At 42.6% G+C, this 22,723-nt stretch overlaps 1 protein-coding gene across 1 annotated transcript; it reads left to right on the top strand.

The window, feature by feature from the left end:
• Positions 1-257: 257 nt before the first annotated feature.
• slc7a10b (solute carrier family 7 member 10b) lies at positions 258-18,033 on the top strand. The gene is made up of 11 exons (XM_030054256.1): positions 258-405; positions 7,042-7,246; positions 8,705-8,856; positions 13,079-13,204; positions 13,691-13,844; positions 14,304-14,427; positions 14,876-14,979; positions 15,093-15,189; positions 16,490-16,639; positions 16,736-16,913; positions 17,903-18,033. Exons 1-11 carry the CDS (start codon positions 258-260, stop codon positions 18,031-18,033), a joined length of 1,569 nt encoding a protein of 522 aa, XP_029910116.1.
• The last annotated feature ends 4,690 nt before the right edge of the window (positions 18,034-22,723 follow it).

Genomic DNA, 22,723 nt, shown 5'->3' with positions numbered 1-22,723 from the left:
AAACTGACAGTATTTGTACTTGAGTGGGACGTTTTTAGTTGTTCTTCCATCTCTGGTTATTGGCCTTGAACGCAGCAGTGATGTTGCTCCCAGAGTCCCTGAACGCCTCACGGGTCCTGGGTATTTAACATTCTACCCTGGACAGCGGCAGGTTGTTGCGCAAGCGCAGCCCATTCAGTCTGCATGAATACGGAGTGAGGAGAGGACAGGAGGACTGGGAGGACAGACTGGACGGACCGGACCGGACCGGGCAGGACATGGATGGACACAGGACCAGCAGCGGTGCCTGCTCCCGGCAGGAGCCGCGCAGCACCGCCAAGGATGCCAAGAAGAAACCGAAAATCCCCGACAGGGTGACTCTGAAGAAGGAGATCGGGCTGCTGAGCGCCTGCACCATCATCATAGGTGAGGAAAACAAGCCCGCTGCAACTTGGAATCACTCAGGGCTTTTTATTTCCTATCCTGCACAACTTTGAGAGAGTCGTGTGAGCTGGCACAGAGGCTGCTGCATGCTGCTAAATAATAAAGAAAAGTCACTGTAGTGCTTCTTCCCCTTTGGATATTCATTATTGTGAATGATTCGGCCAAATAAAATAAAAGGCACCCACAGTGGAGTTTTCTTAGCATTGCTCATAGAAAAATGAGGGACTCCATATTGTTGGTTTGAGACCTTAACAGAGTTGGGAGTCTTCCTCAAGTGCTTACGTGGCTAAAACATGTGAAGTCCAGAAGCAGACCGGCTGTCAAGCAGAAGAACATTGTTTGCTGGAGCAGAATGGAAGGCAGGGGGCTTTAAATACATGTAAGCACAGTAAATGTGCATCATATCCTCCTGCCGGGGGCGGAGAGGCCTGCAGGGAGCGCTGGGCTGGACGCACCGACAGCCACCGCAACACTTTGCCTCCACCTGCACGGCAACTCGGGCTGCACCCAGGCTGGCGTCCTCTCCCCCCGCAGAAGGGCTTTTATTTTTGCAGGTGATTGGTGGAGAGCTGTCAGGGTGGATGCATCAGTTGTCTGCTGCAGCATGTCTTGTATTCCTATAATATTCATGCGGGATGGGCTATAAATAGTGACTCAGTCTGGTTGTGGTGCTCTGTAGTGACTTAGTGGTACATTTCATCTCCTGCAGCATCACTGCAATCATGCAATGTGAGATCCACAGAACATTACATTACATACATAAATATAGATTTGGAATTGATTTTTTTTCCACTCATATTTGTAGTGTCCTCTCTAAAGCGCATTTTTGGGTCAGTTGGAAAGTTTACAGTGGAGAGGTGAGCAGGAAGCTGGTTTTCTGCCTGCAGCTTCCACAGCAGACAGCAAAAACCTCAGAGGCTGTCAGACCCTTGTCGTGCCTGCTTCCACTTAAAGGAGTAGTTCACCTCATCCTGATGTCACTGCAAGTTGGTAGGATCATCAGACTCCCATAGCTCCATCTCATCCCTCTGACAAGCTATGGAAATTTGATTTTGTGGCTTTAATAAACACTTTTCAGGAGTCTGGATTTGACATCACTGCTACTTGACCTTGCAGCTCCTGAGTGCGTGTCCTAGCCGCCCGAGCCACCTGGACACCCTCACCAAACTATTGTCCTTGATGCGACCATCACTTTACAGGTCCAAAAAATGAAAAAGGTCCATAAACTTTCTCCAGAATCCAAGTGTTTTGTAACCAGATAATTGCATTGTGTGTCCAGAAGTACAACATTCACCTGATAATCTATTTTCCTCCGTGACACACAGAGGGTTTCCTCAGGGACCTAAAGCGTTCAGTTCTGTGTCACACCAACAGTTGGCCTACAAAATCAAGGAGATAATAAAGTAAATGTTGGACTTTTGGACCTGGAGTGCACTTGTTTGGTTACAAAACGTCTGGATCTAATTTTCACTAGCACACTGTGCATTTGGTGTCCTACCTGTTCTAGATTGTCCACTGACACTGGGGAGAGTAGATAGATAATGCCTGGATTTTCATTTTGGATGAACTGTTCCTTTAAACACATCACCGCTACCTGCTGCTCAGGTTCCATCGTGTGTTTTCCCTCTTCAGCAGCAGAAAGAGAAATAAAACATTTTGTTGAAGTAGGATTAGTGGCTTGCTGGAATTTTACTTCAGTAGCAGTTATAGTTCTGGTGTAAAAATTTGCTTCAGTGGCAGTAAGAAGCGTGATTGATAATGCAGTCGGAGTAAAAAGTCTTTTGAAGTGGAAAAATGTGAAATGACAACATAAAGGAGACAAACTAAGTGGCGGCAGATTCCTCTTCCCTTCTCTGGGAATGGAAACACAGTTTGTCACTTTGTGAGTTTAATCTGTTCTCTGGAACGGATGAACTCTCAGATGGAGTCAGGCACAAAACTGCAGCGAAAACACACTTAAGGCAAAGAGGAATTACTGATTTTACAAACACACAGAAAGCTGCTCAGTAACAATAATGCCAGTTAATGTAAATATATAAATATGTCCCTGCATCTTTGTCTGTTAAGCCGCAGCAACCTGCTCAGAGGCACTTAAGCCTAGAGGATCATTATACAGCTCCCTTGTATTTCAGACATTTAGCTCTTATCCACAGTGACTCGCAGCAAGTAAAGCCAACAGGGCTCGGGGCTTTGGCTGGACCAGGACCCAGCGACTGCTGTGGGCTTCGAACCTGTGACCTTCCCAGCGGCGGGTCCAGTTCTCAGCCCACCGGGCTCTCTGTGCTCTCGTCTCAGCCGGATATTTTAGTGAAAATCCTTTTCCAAACAAGAGCAAGATCTTGTGTGCAGAATGCTGAAGCACCTTTCCATTCAGAGAGAGAGAGCAGAGCGAGCGGGCGAGCGAGCTGGCTGCTGTGCTCACTGTGAGCAAGCTCAGCACCGCAAGCCATGTGTCGTGTGGACAGAATAGACTGGAGTAGAATAGAGTAGAACAGAATGAAACAGAAGGTAAAACATTATAATAACCATCATTCTCACATAGTACATTTATAGCTAATTAAACTATAGTTAATAGTTATTTTGCTGATAACGAACAGTGAAATGATAATTAATACTGATTACTACTCGTAGTTACTAGTAATTAGTAATTAGCAGTGTTAAACATAGACATGACATTTGGCCCTGCTCACACCACAACACACACCATCGATGCATATGGAGAGTAACTAAGTGCATTTAATGAAACACCTTCACTCATCCAGCATTTCCATTTTGTGTCACTTTAGACTTTTCCTACATTTTAGAGCAAAATATTGCACTTTTTACTGCACATTTATCTGATGATAAACTAACAAAAATAACATAATATGTAGTAAACATTTCACTGTTTGTCAGAAGTAAAAGAGCTATAAACTAAAGTTTAAAAAGCTATCAGTTTGCCATTTATTAATGGTGGTTAGACAACAGAGAGACAACAGGCTGATTATCAGGGTGGAAAAAGTATTCAGATATTCTGCTCAAGTACTAATACTGCAGTTTTGAAGTTTTACTCAAGTAGAAATAAGTTGCTACTGTAAAAATGTGTTTGAATGAAAAGGAAAAGTAAGTAATCACTCTGAGTAAATGTTACCTTGAGTCTCATGTCCTCACGTTCTTTCCCTGCAGTTCTAAAAACAAAAGATGAGAGGACAGAGAATTCAAACTAGTTTCTATTAACTGACCCTTTGAAACCCAGGAGCCTGTGGGCAGGCTTTAATTTTGAAAGATTTTATTTTTATTTTTTCATTTTTTGGGGGATTTTTTAAAACAAAAATTTTGGGGTAATTTTTATTTTAAATATACTGTATATTTATAATAATTATAAATATTTTTAATGTATTTTTTGAACTTTTTTTTTTTTTTTTTTGCCAATTTTCCAGTAAAGTTTTAATAACCCTCCTTCTTTTGTAACTTGTAATTTTCTGGTCACTTCCTTGTAACTTGTCATTAATTTCTTTATAATTTTTGGCTCGTTTCTTGCTGGTTTGCTCATCACCTTCTCCTCACGTTTTGAAAGGAATCAGGTGGATTTGCTCGGGTTTCAAAGGGTTAACGTAGCGCCGGCCCTCATGGGATTAAGAATTAACACGTGACAATGTTAACAGAGCAAAGGTCATAGGGTCATCAAAATCAAGAGGAGTCTTACTTTGGGGAGCATGGATATGCTCATCAAATCTCATGGCAATTTGTAAGTCAAACTCCTCGAGCACCACCTGGAAGTTTCCGTCAGCTGCTTGTCGCTCTGTAATCTTAACCATGGAATATTTTTAATAATGGAATTTTGTACAGTGTTCCCTTTTTTTTAAAAAAAAATGTTGTAATGGCTTGTGTGACCTGCTTGTGTTAGTCTCACCTGTGAAGGCTATGCCAAGTGAACCTGAGGACACAACAAACAACAAACAAAACACACCGTTTCCTCACAATAAATTACAGTGAAGTCAGTTCAATGTGTTTATTTTTTATCTTAATCCACTCCTTAGATTAAATGATATGTTGTGTAAATTTGACTTTTTGCAAATTTCACCAAAATCAACAGGGATCCTTCTCTGGGGAGCATGATTACACTTCAAATAACAGCTTGACCTCACATTTTCATGTTCTCTCTTTCTGTTTTTCGCTTTCTTTTGTAATATATAACTATCTGATTTTATCTGATGAGAGTTAATGATTTGGTTTTAATTGATTAGAGTCAACACAGTGATCGCTGGTCGGCCTGGAGGCAGGGCTTTCCCCTCTCTGTGGTCCTTCCCAAGATTTCTGTCGTTTCCCTGCTGTTGGTTCTGGGGATTTGTAGAAGTTTTCTCTCAGGTCACAGGTGTCATTTTGTTGTCCATGACCTGTGGGCACAGCCCTTTATGACTAACTGTGATTGAGGGCGATAAATACATTTGGCAATATGTCCATTACATTTAGAGTGATGCTGCATACAAGGAAAGGTCAGAGGTCACCACCATCAAGAGAAATCTTCCTTTGGTGAATATGAATGCATTCACAAATATGGCAATCCACTAATTACTTTTTTTGATACTTTGTGCCCTCAGATGGCATTTTGGGCCTGATGGTTAGTGCAACAGGAAAGGTCAGATCAGCAGAAATGACATGGTTCATCTCCTGGGGAGCATGAATGTCCTCAATGAGCCCGATCCATTTCAGGACATGTTGGTGGATCGATATGACCATCTTTGCTAGCGGGGTAAAAATATTAAAATAAAGCCTACTGAAGATTACTCTTGTCATTTCATGAAGTACAAAGCCAAAACACGACTTAGGCCTACATGTTGTGTACAGGAATGCAGTGAAGCTCGGTTCCTCCACCAGGACAGAATCAGCAGCAGGACTTTTCTGTTCTCCAGCTGCTGGAGACACGAAAAGGTTCAGTTTGGCCGCTAAAGCAGTTTGGTTCAGGTTAGCTTTTGATTTCAGTTAAATAAAATCAAACTTTCCTCCCAGTGTAAAACTTGTCATGATTTGGGAATTGAACAGAGTTGAAAGTACAGTGAAAAGGAAAAGTATTAACTTGCAAACCTGTGTTTTTTACAAACTGCATTGCAGTTTTTGTGTGAGTTCTATGCAAACCACTCCATGCTGTCAAAAAATAAATAAATAAATAACCCACAACATTAGTTTTATTTGGGCTAAACAGCTGTACTTGCAAACATTTGTTCAAAATGCCTTATTATTTAGTCAAAAGTCATAAATTGTATTTTTTGTGTCTCTTAAGACTCTTAAGATTTTGTAAAAATGAGTTAAAGCCTTTTATCCAGATCTGAGAGGGCTCTGTGGCACTTTAGCGTTCAGACTGGACTCTTCATCAGAGTACAGTGTGAAATGTGTTTTCAAGGTCTAAAAGACACTATAGCCCATTGCTTTACAATCACTATAACTTATAACATAGCAAATCTGAAAAAAATCAAAATGTGAATTTTCCCAAACTGTGATAGGGTGGGCAATGACTTTTATTTTCTCTGAAACTTCAACAACGGGATTTTAATCCATGCAACAAAAAGGGAACACATAAATAAGTACCAGTGAAGAGTCCCAGACAGTAGCCCTTCTCGTACATCCTTTCTCTGTCAAACGTGCAGCGTGTGGTTTTCCTGCTCCTCTGTCCTGGCTGGGATTTTGGCAGCGGCAGAGGAAACAGTGCAGCTTGTAAAAATGATGCAGAAGGTGAGCCGGCCTCTTCCCACCTCCGCCGCTCAGACTGGATAATTTATGTCTGGTTATGTAATGGCCGTCTGTGCCACTTGGCTGCCTTCTGCTGTGCTACTGGTAGCGCTGTAGTCTGAATGTGTTGGATGTGCTGGTACGCTACATAATGCATACTGAGGCTTGGCCAGAGGGATTAATGGCCTTTACCTCCTCTCTCGCTCTCACAGCCTCCATATAAACTGCGGGAAAGTTCGGGGCGTTTGGCCGGGCTCGCCCCACAGTCCCAGCAGCCCTCAGAGTCATCAGGCGGGTTGAGAGTGATTTGGATCAATATGAAATAAACCAGATTACATAGGTTTACTGCCATCCATGTAGACAGGGAAAGCAAGCGACATCATGATTTTAAACTCCTTTCTGTGAGTTTTATTTCTGTTTCTCCCCTGATTTTCACTCATTGGGGTGGAAAAGTCTCAAACCCACCACCAACAATTCTATCTGTCTATCTATCTGTCTGTCTGTGTGTCTGTATGTCTGGCTGTCACAGAAGTTGGTGTGAAAAAATCAAGGCATATCAATCAAGGCATAACTGGACATTTTAGTTTTGGTCGTTTTCATGGTTTTACTGCAGCTGAAGGGTTGTTCCGTCCTTCTCTGTGGACTGAGACAAACTCTGCATCCCCTGGGTTTATAAAATCCCATCAAAATATATTTGAAAACCTCCAAACTGCATGGTGGTCACGTTTTCGGAGGTGCCATTTTCCTGCGTCATAGTGTAAAACATTATTTGTCTCCAGTCTGGTTGTTACTCTGTGTTTTGAGATACTCGTGCACTCTTACAGCAGCCAGATACCCAGTGTGCTGCTGCAGTGACTTGTACTGAGGTCTTCCTCCTCCTCCTCCTCCTCCTCCTCCTTCTCCTCTCCACAGGGAACATCATCGGCTCTGGCATCTTCATCTCTCCCAAGGGCGTCCTGGAGCACTCGGGCTCGGTGGGCTTGGCGTTGGTGGTCTGGGTGCTGGGAGGCTGCATCGCCGCCCTGGGCTCGCTCTGCTACGCGGAACTGGGAGTCACCATCCCCAAATCTGGAGGCGATTACTCCTACGTCACCGAGATATTCGGAGGTCTGATGGGGTGAGTGAGAAGGTCTGATGTTGGCCTTCAAATGTTTGGATTAAAGTGTGATGTCTGAGCTACTCACGGACCTGGAAAGTATCTCCCTCACTCACTTTCAGAAGAAACTATGAGATTAAATTGAGCACAGATAAAGCACGACATGACCTTGCCCGCAGTTATATCTACAATCTCCTTTTTCCACTTCTCAACTGCTCCCATCCTCCGAATCTTGGCCTTTTTTATCCACCCCGCTCCTCCAAATACAAAACAAAAGGTGACCCATGCAGTTTCAGCCCTAATATCTAATAATCTAATAATATAATCTGGAATAATCTTCCCCAATAGTTTGTTTTACTGAACCTCTGGACTGTTTTAAGACTCATTTCACTAATCAGAGGTTTTCTTTTTTTTTTTTTTAAATTTCAGATTTGACTGTGAACATTCAAAACTCATGCACAAAACCACACAACGGAACACAAACTGAACTACTAGGCCTTTACATAGATGTTGAAGATCTTTGGATTGACTTAAGATCTATATGTCTCTCTGTGCTCTTTTTTCTCAAAGAATTATTTTTTTGTGTTTGCTTTTTCTGTGCATTTGCTTTTTTTCTGCATGTGAAGCACTTTGTAAAAGTGCTGTATAATAAAACTTTGCTCACTCCCTCACTCACACACTCACAGTTAGCCTAACTGCCCCCTTGTGGCCAGTTGGGGAAACAACAGCGTCTGTGTGTCACACCTATGACTCTGTCTGCTTGCTTCATTTTAAGATGAAACTTAATCTGCTCAAATCTGACCGTTTTTATGCCCAAAATCCCAAATATTCTGTGTTTCCCTCAGGCTGTGCCTATTTTATTTACAACTAAATCCCCAAATCTGTTCACTGATGACTGACTTGAAGTGTAAGTTTCAAGTTTCAAGTTTATTTAGAGCTCAAAATCAGTTTTTACAGCCTTAAAGGGCTCAACAGGCCCTGCACACCCTGCCTTTAATCCTCACAGCAGGCAAGAAAAAAAATCCCCAAAATCCACAGATTCAACAGGGAAAAATGGAAGAAATCTCGAGAAGGAGACCCCTTCATGGCCAAACAGGTGTGCAATAGGTGCCGACCCAGTGGGCAAATTCAATTCAGTTCATTCATTCATTCATTCATTCATTTTTCATACTGCTTATCCTTGTAAGGGGTGCGGGAGATGCTGGTGCCTATCCCGGCGCTCATCGGGCAGCAATTCAATCCAAATGTATTCAAATTTTATTTGTATAGCACCAGCTCATACAAAAACAATGAAGTAAGCAGCGAAAATCTGCTTATAAACAGGAACATCCATGCACACATACACAAAAATACACACAAAAAAATGGAGCAAAAACTGTGTTCATCTAAGAGAGAGACAGCAAGACTAAGATCAGGACTTCACACCCTTCCACCTGAATCAACAGCCCACTCATGACATGTTACCCTGCTCTCCTGCAGGTTTCTGCTGCTGTGGAGCGCTGTGCTCATCATGTACCCGACCACGCTGGCCGTCATCGCCCTCACCTTCTCCAGCTACGTCCTGCAACCCGTCTTCCCAAACTGCGTCCCTCCCTACATGGCAACACGGATGCTGTCCACCACCTGTCTCTGTGAGTGTTTTTCCACCCGCAGCGGTGCAGCACAGGGAAAACGCTTGAATCCCGTCTCCCCAGCAGGTTTAGTTAAAGGTGTGACGAAGCATCTCACATTCTTAAATCTATAGGAAAATATACAGGGCTGAGGCAAAAGTGGCATTTTTCACGGCAGTGTCCATCTATCTGTCCGTCAAATGTGACATCTCAGACACCTCTGCTTTGATTCTGACAAAACATGGGATGGATGATGCTTTTCTGAATTTAAAAATGACACCGATTGTCCTGATAGCACCTATAATTAAAGGTAAGAGCGTTTAAAAGCCCTGCATGTACAGTGAGTCCTAAATCTGATCGACTGAGCTGAGGGAGGCAGTACTGAGGTGATAGTGGCAATGCATCAAAAGCAGTGCAGCTAAATATGACAGAGCCAGTGGGCCTAGTGTAGTGGAGGGTGTTGTGGAGCTGTAGAAATCTGTAGTGAGTTTACCCACCTCCTTCTCTGTAATCAAGCCTCCAACTTAGTCACACAGGGTGTCCATAAAGTCTCTTTACAATTTAACAAATTTATTACAAAAGCAAATGAATAGACAAATCTGTGGAAATTATTACAAAATGCGGAGTAGATATTGAAGTTTTTGGGCACCATTAGTTGCACAAAGCACATCAAGACAGTGCTCGATTTCTTGCCATGTCCGCTGTAGCAGAGCCTCATCCATACACGATATCTACACGAAAAACTTTGATAACCACTGAGTGCATAGAACAAATCTGATTAACATACTGTACCTCATCAATTGTTTTGTAATAGATTTTTAAATTGTAAAGAGACTTTGTGGACACCCTGTATATCCACCTCATAGGGTGACCGGGTGTCCTAAAAAACTTGGGACTGTCCCAAATCAGGAGCAGCTGTCATTAATCCTGAATCCTGTCCAGAAAATTACACTTAAAATATTAACCAGTGTCCCAGTGTCCATTAGATCTGAAGAGGGATTCAGAATAGCAAAATAGTCTCACAGTGAATGAAAGATAGGAAGCCTTAACTGAGATGGTGTTTAAATTCCTCTTTCTTCAATATTCTATATTCAATATTCAATATTCTGTATATTCAAAATATCCAGGTTACAGCTGACAAACTACAGCAGGGTGGGAAAAATTATATTTATGGCCACAACAGAGCCACATGAAGCCACATTACAAGACAAATTTTAAACTTTAAAGATTACTGAGCTTAAAACAGCACAGTCAACATCCTGGCTGAACGTGAGTGATATCATGAGTATGAGCATTCTGCAGCTCCTCCTGACGTTCTGGGTTTTATTGCCTATATGAGCTCTGCTCCTCTTAAAGACTCAGTTATTCCTGTTTGGATCTCATAAAAATGTGATTCTGGACTCTTGACCTTGTTTTTAGAGCTTTTAGATATTTCCTTCGATCTTATTAATAACCCAGTGCAGTGTGATGGAATATTTTCCTGTCTTTGGGCAGGACTTATTGGTGCTCTATCTCTGTGATGAGAGGTCAAAATGTCAGACTCTGCAATGCCAAAACCGTCACATTATTACAGTGTGCAGTGCAGTGTTGAAATGTGGTGGGATGGTTTGTCTGCTGTCTTTGGGAAAAACACGGTTACTTGGTGTAGATGCTGTTGCTGGTGTCCGATCATTCTTTTGAGTTAGTGCATCTTTGGAAATGAAGGATTCCTCCACTGTTATTAATTGTAATTCACTGCAGGTTCCCCTCATATACAGGTCCATTCATTTGGCATGTGCAGCACAGGGAAACAGACAAGTCACATGTTAAATTCCTTATGTAACAGTTGCCGGGAAGCTTTTTAAAACTTGGTGGTGGCTGTAGTAAAAAATGCATGGAGTCTCTGGAGGAAGGAGGGCAGCAGGCCTGGAAAACAGGCTGAGGGGGGATGTTGGCTTTCTGTGGTCCAGAAAACAAAGGCTGATGCTGAATACAGTTTGTAAAAAGCCCAGGCTCAAATGAGAAAATATAAAACTGAGTCAAGGGTAATTGAAACTATACGGGAAGAATGAAAAATTGATAGAAATGTTTGTGGGGATTGATTAAAAAAAAAAAAAAATCAATGGAAATTAAATGACTTATTAATTTACCTTAATTACTTTTACCTACCTTCAATTTAAAGGAACATGCTAGCTCTCACAATTTCCCCCCTCATTTTATTCAACATTCCTATTGATTTACTGATTCAAATGCAGTATAATGAGACATTTTTGGTCATACTGGCTGCAAGGAAAATTTGCTCGGCCTGCAGTATATTCAGCATTTCACACTGGGGATGTGGATTTACCAGTCCACATGCTGAGCTGCACCAGTTAGCACCTTAGAGTCTGTATGGGCTGAAGTCACTGGAGCAGAAGCTGAATCATTTCTCCAAAACGGTCTGCCGGAGAGAAAAGAATGCCTCTGTTCTCAGCGGCGCACATACATCTTTAAAATATTCAACACGATGTCAACAGTGTTCACGGGCGAAAGGTCATAAACGTCATTCAGCACGAAAATGTTTTATAGAAAATGTAAATACAAGAGGGAAAACAAGATTTCCTGAAACGCCATGCTGGCTTTTGATCGTTGATGGGATGTAAGACCTGGAGAGAGTTTCTTCCATCTTCAAGGCCTAATTTTAGATGTTCACATGAAAAATGGATTCACAAAAAGTAATAAATGCTGAACTGGGGTTTTTAGAAGGCTCATAGCATTGGAGCTTGCTGGGACTTGAACGGAGACTGAGCAGCCTTTATGGAGGATCTTATTGTTTTTCAGGCCCAGCGCTGCAGAAGTTATTGGCTTTACATTAGTCAGTGTTGAAGTGTCAGGGCTCTAAAGAGCTCCCTGTCACGGATGAGAGTACCTTCACTGATCCCTTTTAATCCAAGCAGCCTTGTCGTCTTTCCAACGAGCCAATAGCGTCTGACCGCGTCGTGGTCGAGCCGGCAGAGGCCTGCGAGGCAGCGGGCGGTTCCTGGCCTCTGACGGCATCATTCACACTTGTTTTTGGAGCTGGTTGCTGAAACGTGAGCTCTGTCCGGCCTCTTCAGGGACCTCGCCACGTTTTGTTCACCCTCGCATCGGAAGTGGTTTGTTTCTGGGGGCTGACAGCTCCCCTTTGTGTTTGAGAGCCAGGCCACCATGAGAGAGAGAGAGGCAAAGCCAATGACAATGATGGACGAGGTGAAACAATCACGCCCTCCCTCACTCGCCCGTTTCCCACATTCCTGCCTCCCATGGCAACCGGCTGCTGCCGCCCACCACCGGCAACAACACCAGCACCGGATCCCGCTCTGTGGTTGGACCGATGTGGCTGCTCGAAGGCCGATAATGACACTGACACTGACACTGATGTATTCAGACTGAAGCTGACAGTCGCTGATATTTTGTGTCAGCATGCAGGGATTTAAATGACAAAGATCCAATGAAATCCCCAGGATTCAGTGTTTTCTCCAGTATTTCTGTAAACGTGATACAGGGCGACGCAAGGTGAGGCAGGGTGATGTAGGGTGATGCTCTTCTCTATTGCTTCCTCTTATAGCATCTATAGACTGTGAGTCCTCACCGCGTTTATTGCAAGCTACACTGTGCAACATGGATCTAACAAACTTGAGTACAAAATCAAGTTTGATGTATGTCGACTGTGTGAAGATCACACCGACTGATCGTATTGGCTACGACGCAAGTCAATATACAAGAAAACATCATCAGCATACGTCATCCTTGTGCATCACTGTATTGGTAAACAATGAAGCTCAGCAAGAAATGAGCCTTGCAATAGTGATATTAATTAATTAATATTCACTATTAATATTAAGTGGCATTAATGTGTCTGGACAAAAATCCAAAAAAGAGGAGGAAGACAAGGAGGAGCTGGTTGTTGTCTTTCTTGTTGGAATCCCAAACATTTTGTTGTGTTTATGCATCATTTTATGCTGCGTTCCTATTGGTTGGTTCTGACACGGGCAGAATTTAGTCGTAGGCTATCTTTGGTCACAACGGCCATCTTTTAACCAGAGCGACGTAGGACCACCGCTTTGGAGCCACGACCAAACATATGACCACGTTTCTTCCACATTAGTCACCTTTCTTCTGGGACAGCCCTCACATTGTGTACACCTGGCTTTAGTTTAACCCCGGCCCCTTGCACACACAGCTCAGGGTCTGGGTTCGGTACAGGCCTGGCCCCTGGTGCTAACGCGGTGTGTTTTGTGCTCAGTGTTCCTGACCTGGGTGAACTGCTCCAGCGTCCGCCTGGCCACCAGGATCCAGGACATCTTCACCGTGGGGAAGCTCATGGCTCTGGGCCTCATCATCGTGGTCGGCCTGGTCCAGATCTTCAATGGTAAGACTTTCACCGACCAATCAGAGCATTTGTTAAAACCTGGTTGTGTGTGACATCATTAACACCAGAGAGAGATGTGGAATTGAAAATGTTGACAACCAGAGGAGAGTTTTTCCAAATTTCCACAGCTCTGATAGTTGTAATTTTATTATAACTATACATAAAAAAGTCCCTTGTTAAATTATTCCATGAAATTGTGAAGTGATATTTTCATTGTACTGGACCTTTAAAAAACTAGGATTTATGGCTAATTACACAGCTTTTTTCTCCTTACATTGAATTTACAGTCACAAATGAGCAAAAACAGATGCAAATTGTCCAAACTATGACCTTCTGATCCATATTATTTTGCATCTGAAACAGGAATAGAGAGGGCAGAGAGTTGAGTTCAAGGTGAAGGGGAGCAGTTAGATCTGACAGGACGGACTCTGCTCTCCCCTCTACTTAAAGTGTCTTTTCTGAGGATCGTGTGTTTTCGTCCACCAGGGAACTACGAGACATTAACTCCTCAGGTGGCCTTCGAGCAGGACCGGCCGCCATCAGTCGGGCAGATCGCCCTCGCCTTCCTGCAGGCCTCCTTCGCCTTCAGCGGCTGGAACTTCCTCAACTATGTGACGGAGGAGGTGGTTGAACCCAGACGGTGAATACCTACTCCATAGCACACACACACACACACACACATTCCACACACATTTCAGTGCGGTGGCATTTGTAATATTCAGCTTCCATTTCAACCCTTTTCTTTATCTTCCCTCAGCAGGGTAAGAAATTAACTTTGTTTTCTCCAGAGAGCGTTTTTGTCACTTGCATTTGATTTTAAGGAGAATTTGGGCCTTATAAAGTATGGAAAAATACATTTGTATTGACAGACATTGGTACTAATACAGTAACTAATCTCACTTGTACAATTAGGACTTGCAGTAAGATCCAAAAGCCTCTATATCTTCACCTTTTAATTTCACGGGCTGTTACGAGGGTCCAAGGGCATTTTTTTGTCCTTGAAAGTCCCCCCTTTAATTTCTGACCCTGCACAGTGAAATCATATTTTCCCAGATGCTTTTGACTTTATTGTCTGTACATGATGTGTTGCCCCGGTCAGGAATCTACCTCGTGCCATCTACATCTCCATTCCATTGGTGACGTTTGTGTACACCCTCACCAACATCGCCTATTTCTCCTCCATGTCGCCCGAGGAGCTGCTGTCATCCAATGCTGTGGCTGTAGTGAGTAATGTGGCTGAACGCTGAGTCAAACCCACCGGGCGCGGCTTCACATTAGCAGTTTCCACTAGGCGAGGAACTGATGCTGTTGTCCAGAAGTCGAAAGTAGAAAAGATGCGGTTCTTAGATTATCAACTTTATAAAGTACAGTAAGGACATTAAAGGATAAAGGTCACGATACCTGGACAATAGATGGAGCAAATATTCTCATGGGATTTGAAATACTGTGATGCTATGGGAAACAGCTTCTTTTGATGCTGACATTTACAATATACAAGCAAAGATAACTGGTTTTAAGACGAAGGCATCCTTTAAAGGATCATCCCAGCCCTATTTTGACTTCTCATATCTCACATCGGTTGAGTTTGTGCACAGAATATGCTTTGAGAGCTTAGAGGACATGACCCTATCTGCAGAAATATCACTGACTCTTTGTCTTGTTGCTGTGCAGACATTCGGGGAGAAGCTGCTGGGAATGTTCTCCGTCATCATGCCCATCTCCGTCGCTCTGTCCACCTTCGGAGGAATCAACGGGTACCTGTTCACTTCCTCCAGGTCAGATCAGCCGCCCACCATGTTGGAGCCGTCCATCCACACACACCACCAACATGACTGACAGCACATTTAATTTTTATTTTTATTTAATTTTTTTTTTTTTATCCCTGCAGGTTGTGCTTCTCTGGAGCCAGAGAGGGTCATCTGCCCAGCCTGCTGGCCATGATTCACTTCAAGAAGTGCACACCGATCCCTGCCCTGCTGGTCTGCGTACGTACACCCTCATCTTACAACATTCACCAATATCTCCTAAGGTTTTTCTTACATTTCTTCTTAAGAAAGGTCCTGAGAAAAGCATTCGTCAGATTCATGACGTATTCTTAAACTGAAGGATTGTTCACATGTGTTCCCACTGTCCTGAAGGCGCATGGCGTTTTATCGACACTGAAATGTTAGTGTTTGGTTATTTTAAAAGATCATAATGCCTTGTAAAATAATAAAAATAATTATGAAAAATATTATAAATGATGTAAATATTATTGTAATTTAAATCCTATAATATTATACAATTGTAGAACTGAAGGAAATGCAATAATCAGTCTTACCTAAGAACAAACCCCAAATAACAATATTTATATTAGTGAATGCCATAATCTTCTTGAAATCACAATCACAATCAGAAATGCTTTATTGATCTCCGAAAGGGAAATTGGGAAATCGGGGTAACTGCGTAGGTGGGTTTTAAGAGTAACTTTGTTCTTAAGAACGCTTCGTGAATGAGGCCCAGAGGAATGCTAGATCTCCTAAAAACCTGAAAGAATTCTTTTCCTCCTCACATTTTCTGAATTCTGTAATATTCTGCGGGCCGGGTGAAAGGCTTTGGCTGGCTGGATGTGGCCTGCGGGACGCCAGTTTATAATCACTGATGTATAGTGAGGGAAAGCTTCCATGTCAAAGAACAGACTTTAAAACTGCTGCAATTAGCCTGCCCTTCTGTTTCCTGCAGCTTACCCAAAAAATACACACATAACCACCTTTAAATCACAAAGTAATTTCTTTTTTGTTCTTGTTTTGTTTCTACCTTTATCATTTTTAAACTTTTCCTGCTTTGTTTTGTCTTTTATTGCTTTTAAAATGTTCCGCTTTTACAGATTTTAAACGTCTCATGTTTTCATGTTTAGTTTTTATTCATGCATTTCTATGCCCATGCAGAGCACTTTGAACTGATTTGAGTATGAATGGTGCTGTACTGATCCAGCTCACCACTAGGGGGAGCCAGTTCACAGCTGACACCTCTCTTTAGTGTACAGAGCATCAAGCTACAGAACCAACAACCACAAAATCAATAACTGATCATTGGAGCAATTGACCAATCAGCCAATGGAGTTCATTTTATGAGCCGCCTCGTGTTTGAACATGGTGCTCAGTTCTGTCTCATTTTATCTTGGCTTTAAAACCAAGCTTTTATTTTCTCTGCATAATTCAACATGCAGGTATTCTTGCAATTCAGAGCAATTCTTTTCTAGTATTTATTCTGTCATTTTACCATCCCTTGCTGTTTTTTTTCCAGTGCACTGCCACCATTGTTATCCTTTGCATCGGAGAAACTCACAACTTGATCAACTACGTTTCCTTCATCAACTACCTGTCGTACGGCGTCACCATCGCAGGCCTGCTCTACTACCGATGGAAGAAGCCCAACCTGTACAGACCCATCAAGGTCCCCAGATCTGCACACTTTTAAAGTCATAAGAACATTAAAAAAAATACTTCTTCTTTTTGTTATACAGATGTTTTTTTCCTGCCTGTGTTTCAGGTGAACCTCCTGGTCCCGGTGTGCTACCTGCTGTTCTGGGCGCTGCTGCTCGGCTTCAGCCTGTACTCGGAGCCCGTGGTTTGTGGCGTCGGCCTGGTCATCATGCTCACCGGCGTCCCCGTCTATTTCCTGGGTGTCCACTGGAAAGAAAAACCAAAGTGCATCTATGACTTCATCGGTGAGTGGCTGTTTCTGAAATGCTGTCCAGAGTTTGACAAATATGAATTTTTGAAGGTTGATAACAATACTGATATCTCTGCACTGAATGTTAAATTTAACTATTTTCATAACACGTACTGGTGCATATTCTTATGGACATGATAAATTCCAAAATAAATACAGTATGAAATCAAACTACATTAAATTCCTATCAGAAGGACCAGATCCTGCAGTTTAATAATAGAAGGACCAGGTTTCGGCCTCATGCTTTGGCAGGTATCAGTCTTGGGTCAGTCAAAACCTGGAAAGACGTTGGAAGAAAAACACTTAAGACTTTTGTGGGAAAATCTTGGATTGTGCCAAAAGTCTCGTGAAACTTCTTGTCCTCTTTGTATTTTGGGAAGCATGATGTATCAGATATCTGTTATGTGTTTGTCTGATAAGCACATTTTAAATTTGTAGAACAGTTTCTGCTTGTTTATTAAAGGTGTTTTATATTTGTAAAAGACATGTGAAACTGGTTTGGTGGTGGTGCTATGGAACATAGGAGGAGAAATGCATTGTAGATCTTGCTTTCTTGATTAGCAATGTTAGAAATACAAAAAATACATACTACAAAAAACACAGCAGGCTTTTTGCTTAAAGGAACACTCCAACGTTTTGGGCAAAATCCCCTTTTCCTGACAGACTGAGACCAGTTCCTATGGGTAGCATTTCCTGTTAGCTTAGCATGAAGACTTGAAGTCTATGGGAGTCGTTAGCCTGGCGCCGTCAGAAAGAAAAAATAACCCCTACAAGGGCTTTGAAGATTTACACAGTGGATTTGAAATACATGTCTTGGAATTTAGAATAAAATAAAGAGTGGTTTCAGCCTGGGAAAATGGGATTTTGCCCAAAATGCTGAAGTCTTCCTTCATGACTGCATGAGACCAAACGTTTCAGCTGTTGAATGAGGAGGTGGAGTTCGAGCAGCGCTGTTTGCTGACCTGTTGCTGTGTTTCTGTGCAGAGACCGCCACGTTCGTGGGCCAGCGGCTGTGTTTCGTGGTTTTTCCTCAGATCGACCCCATCGAGACGGTGAGCCCCTCAGAGTGGACTGACAGGTCATCAGGCAGGAGCAGTTTGTCTGCCAACTCTTAACACTTTTTTTTCCTGAATTTTACGAATATTTTTTGTGTTTTCTTGTTCATATTCCGTCACTGTATAAATCCAGGCGGCTGCTCCTGGTGTTGGAGCTTCCTGCCTGACCTTTGACCCTCTGAGACTCTGGTTTTCCCTGCAGCTGAGTGGAGACGCCTGTGTTGTTTTTCTGCTCAGGCCACTTGCACTTTTTATTTTTCTTCTCTTTTCTACTAAGTTGTCGAGTACAACAGCCTAACGCCGACAGTATCACAGTCTGAAACGGACTCGGATTTCCTCTCCGGAAGCGCTCGCTCCTTCTTCTGTAATGTGACAGACTTCTGACAGACTGACACCGTGTTGTTTGAATTCATCATGAATGTTGCTGGTGTTTCCGTCATGCCTTACAGGGGAAAATGTACTTTAAATGTTCGTTATTAACTGATTCAGTGTTAGATTATAATATATTCCGGGAGAGCCCTTTGCTTTGTGTATTTCATGCGATGATGTGAGAAGCACTGCGGTCTTCCACGGCCTGTTTCCTCTGTTCTTGTCCGTTTGCCAGAGCAGTTAGCGCTGGACTCGTTTTGCACAAAAGTCTAGTCTTTTCCCTGATGCCAAGGGCAAGTCCAAGCTTATTAATCAAGTCTTAACAAAGTAGTTGTGTTCACTTTACCTGCTGCTGTTGACACTTCAGTCCACATTCGCTCATTTTGCCTCCAGCTCTGGTTTGTTGGAATTAACTCACATCAGACAAAGTAGAAACACTTAGACACACGAGCAGCACTTTTCACTGTTTTTTCCCTTCAAACTAAGATTGCAACATCCAGTCTGGAGAGGACACACACACACACACACACACACACACACACACACACACACACACACACACACACACACACACAAATAAAAACAATGTCATTTGAAGACAGAATCCAGAGCTTGCCAGCTAATGTTCCACAGTACTTTGAGGACAAATCGCTGTCCTCAGTTCAAAGGCACCGCGTGATGCTTTCAGGATCCCAGCTGTGCTCAGTGTAATGTTTAAATGCTTGCAGACTAACTTCAGCCAGCGCTCAGATCTGCACAGGATTCATACGTCCACAACCGGGCTTCATGTCAGCGTCTTTTCCTCTGTTTTTGTCTCCATATGTGAGTTTAGATCTCACTCCATCTGAAGCTCTCCTGCACTCCCTCCAGTCACTGCCATACAGTTAAAGAGGAACACCACTCAATTCAAGAAATGTCATACATTAATCTTAAAGGTGCACTATGCAAAATTGCGGAGGGTTGATTTTAGTGAGGACCCTGTACAGTCAACTGAAAAAAAAAAATGGAATAATCATGAAACGCATCAGTGAATCGAGAACTATACAGATTCAACCATCAAATTACATGCTAATTCAGCGTTTTTTTGACAGCTGAGTCTAAAGTGTCCTCATTTAAAGGCAGAATGAACAGGATTTGTTGTTGTGGTTCATAAACACACCATTGGACAAAGCTGGCTCCTCCTTCCTGGCTAAGCTGGCGGCAGAATCAAATATCTGCCTTAAATGTGATGTTGCTGTCCAAGGAAAAAAAATTGTCCCGTCGGCACCTCTCTGTCCAACAGGAAACAGGCCAACAATACGTTTCTCTTCATCAGCCGGCGAAAGCCAAGCCCAGATTCACTCTCATTGTGAGATGAGTTTTGTCTGCTTGTTGTTTCTCCTCACTAGATTTCCTTTTTCACAGCTTCCTATTGGACGTGGTGCTATCAATCTGGCACTGCACTGCGCTGTGATTGGCTGGGAGCTACACACCCACACCCAAATCTGTGTGACACCTGACTTCTAATGATGAAGAGTGGGTGCCCAGTCTCTGGTGGCAGACCAAAGACCCAGCACCCGCTTTTCACCAGAGCAGGCCAGGCTTCACACAGGCTTGGGTTTGGGGTTTAGTTCCTCTTCCTAAATGAACCCTCAGTAATTTTGCATGGTGCACCTTTAAGGCTCAGGGCAGTCGTTTTCTGCATGACACCTCTCTCCTAACCAAGCCTGAGAAATAAAACTCTAGTCTGTGATGTCAAATCGGTGTGACGCCTCCGGCTGCTCGTTATGTAACTACAGACCAAACCGCTGCCAACACAGAACAATCCTCTAACTCACAAAGCTGCAGCCTCTGTAGCCGCTCATGCTTTTTATCATTTACCTTTGGGGTTTGATTTTGTGACAAAATAGCACTTCAGTGCAGCCGACTTGGAAGTCCTGGATGTCGGACCTTACAGCCAGCAAGTGAAGGCACCATAATACTTACGGCTAAAACATGTTGGACCTCCTGAACCAGAGAACCTGCAAAATACAACCAACGCTCACTGAGCCATGAGCGATCTGTCTATGAGGTGTCAGTCAGACATGTTGAGATTTCTTAATAAATAGAAAGACAAGTTTAATTTGTGCAGTTACTAAATTTGAAACAGTGAGACTGGCTTTGTGGACAGAATATTTGAACTTTGTCAACGAGATGAGTTTTATGAGATGATGCCTGCGGTCACGTCCAAACCCAGATATGAGACCAGAGAGAAACAATTATTATCGTTTTAATAATTTATATTTCTTGGGTTGGTGAAAAAATCAGTTCACTTAAGTATTGCGATTCTTTTGTTTCATGATTTTCTAATCAATTTATTTTTTATTATTACTGAATTGATTTAAAGTAAAGATAACCGCTAATCCCATGCAGTTTGGGCCCCAAAGCCTGCAGTCCACATGTGTTCTTGTGGCCTGTTGTAAAATGGTGTGTGTGTGCAGACTGGGGCCTAAACAGTCTTGGAGCTGCATCAGTTGGCTTTGACTGGAAAGCTGAGACTCTTGTGGATTCAATGAGCCACATTTGATTCCTGTGTGATGATGTTGGCCCCCATAGCAGCCATTTCACTGCAGGCAGAGACTTTTGTCAAACTGGACGTCGCTGGAGAAAATGACCTCTAGTGACCTCTAGGAGAATCACAGCCTCGTCAAACTTTACAGACACAAACTAGAGGAGGATTCAGAAAACAATCCTAATATCAAATCATTCCATTCTTCAGGTTTATTTTATTTATTTATTTTTTTGAAGCTGTCAGTTTTCTTAAAAGGTCGAAATCTCATTTTGGAGGCCAACGTCCAGTGTTTGTGGCTTCACAGACTAGAGGGGGATGAGTTGTGCAACAGGCTGAGCTGTCCTGTGGAGGACCGACACGTGAAAAAGCTAAAAACGCAGTGGTGTTCCCCTTTAAGACCATCAGGAAAAACGCAGCGCAGGATCTGCAGCAGCGCCATGCAGCTCAACACCGATGTCTTGTTTTTTTTGTTTTGTTTTCACCTGTCTCTGTTTGCCTCGATGTGCAGACAGATTTACACTGTAAATTATTTGTAAATCGTCCAGTGTTTACAATGGGTTCATTACATGGAATGTTAACTGGGATGTATTTTAGAGCACTTTTTTTTTGTAAATGAGAAAATAACAGTAGCAGCAGAATAAATTGAGGATGAATTTGAACAGGAGTGCTGGTGTTCTGCTTGTGTGTGTGTGTGTGTGTGTGTGTGTGTGTGTGTGTGTGTGTGTGTGTGTGTGTGAAGGATGATGCACAGTCATCTCAATTTGTGGACGTTAAAGGGAAACGTTGGATCTCATCATGCTGTGCTGTTCAGAAAACATTTAATTTTAATTTGTGCTGTAGTGTCATTTTGCTCTTTGTAAAGCCGCTGTTCGTCAGCCTGCCTCGTCTATTTCACCTTCATTTTCTGATTTCCTGCCTTTCTGAGAACGACCCCCGAACCTGTGTCGCTGCTGCTTTGCATTCTGGTCCATTGTTTCGTTTGCGCTCTCCTCTTCGACGCTGGATTTCTCGCCGTGTGATTGTTGAACATCATTGCAGCTCTAGAGAGAGAAGGCCTCGCTCTTTGATTTACATGGGACTGACAACAAAACCTGAGGCTTGCAGGTTATTTTTTCCAGCGCTGAAATATTTCCTGACGTCAGACTCTACAGAACCTGCTGCAGCTCCTGGGACGTGACGTCAGAAGAAACAGACACCAGACGACTGGACGGAGACAGAAATGACAAAGAACATCACCAATGGCTGTTTTTTTTTTTTTTTTTTTTTTTTTTTTTTTTTAAGTGGCAAGATTTTTCCATTTCTCATAGAAAATGATATGATAGGAATATGATACTCAGGTGGACAGCTTCATTCTTTTGGGCTAATTAAACACTTTTTCCCTCTATTCCACATCAGGGTAAATGAAGTGAACTGTATCTTGTTTCTACTGACTTAAACTGATTCAGTGAAGTGCAGATTCCATTATTGAAATTTCAGGCAAAAACAGACCCAATAAAACCCATTGGAACCAGATATCTGTGTAGGCTAGTTCAGATCTGCATAGTAATGCTGACTTTATGCAACAGAGCTGACTAGTTGGAGTGAACTTGGAATGTCTAAGTAATCTAATAGTTTTGCCAGTTTGTGATTTCTGAGGTTTACATTTTCCAGTTGTAGTCAAATGTGTTTTAAAATCAGAATCTTTAAGGAGGGGTTTTTTTTTTTTTTTTTTTTTTAAAGCAAACTCATTTGATCAATATCATATTTACATAAAAAACATCAATCACTGGGATTGTCTCTGATGAGTAGTGCGTCTCTGTGGGCGAGGCGTGATGACGACAAATTCTAAACAGGAAGTGCTGAGACGAACAC

Source organism: Myripristis murdjan, chromosome 6, assembly GCF_902150065.1.
Source record: "Myripristis murdjan chromosome 6, fMyrMur1.1, whole genome shotgun sequence".
Classification (NCBI taxonomy): Eukaryota; Metazoa; Chordata; class Actinopteri; order Holocentriformes; family Holocentridae; genus Myripristis; species Myripristis murdjan.
The sequence above is the reverse complement of the archived record's forward strand: the minus strand, read 5'-3'. Positions and strand labels throughout refer to the sequence as shown.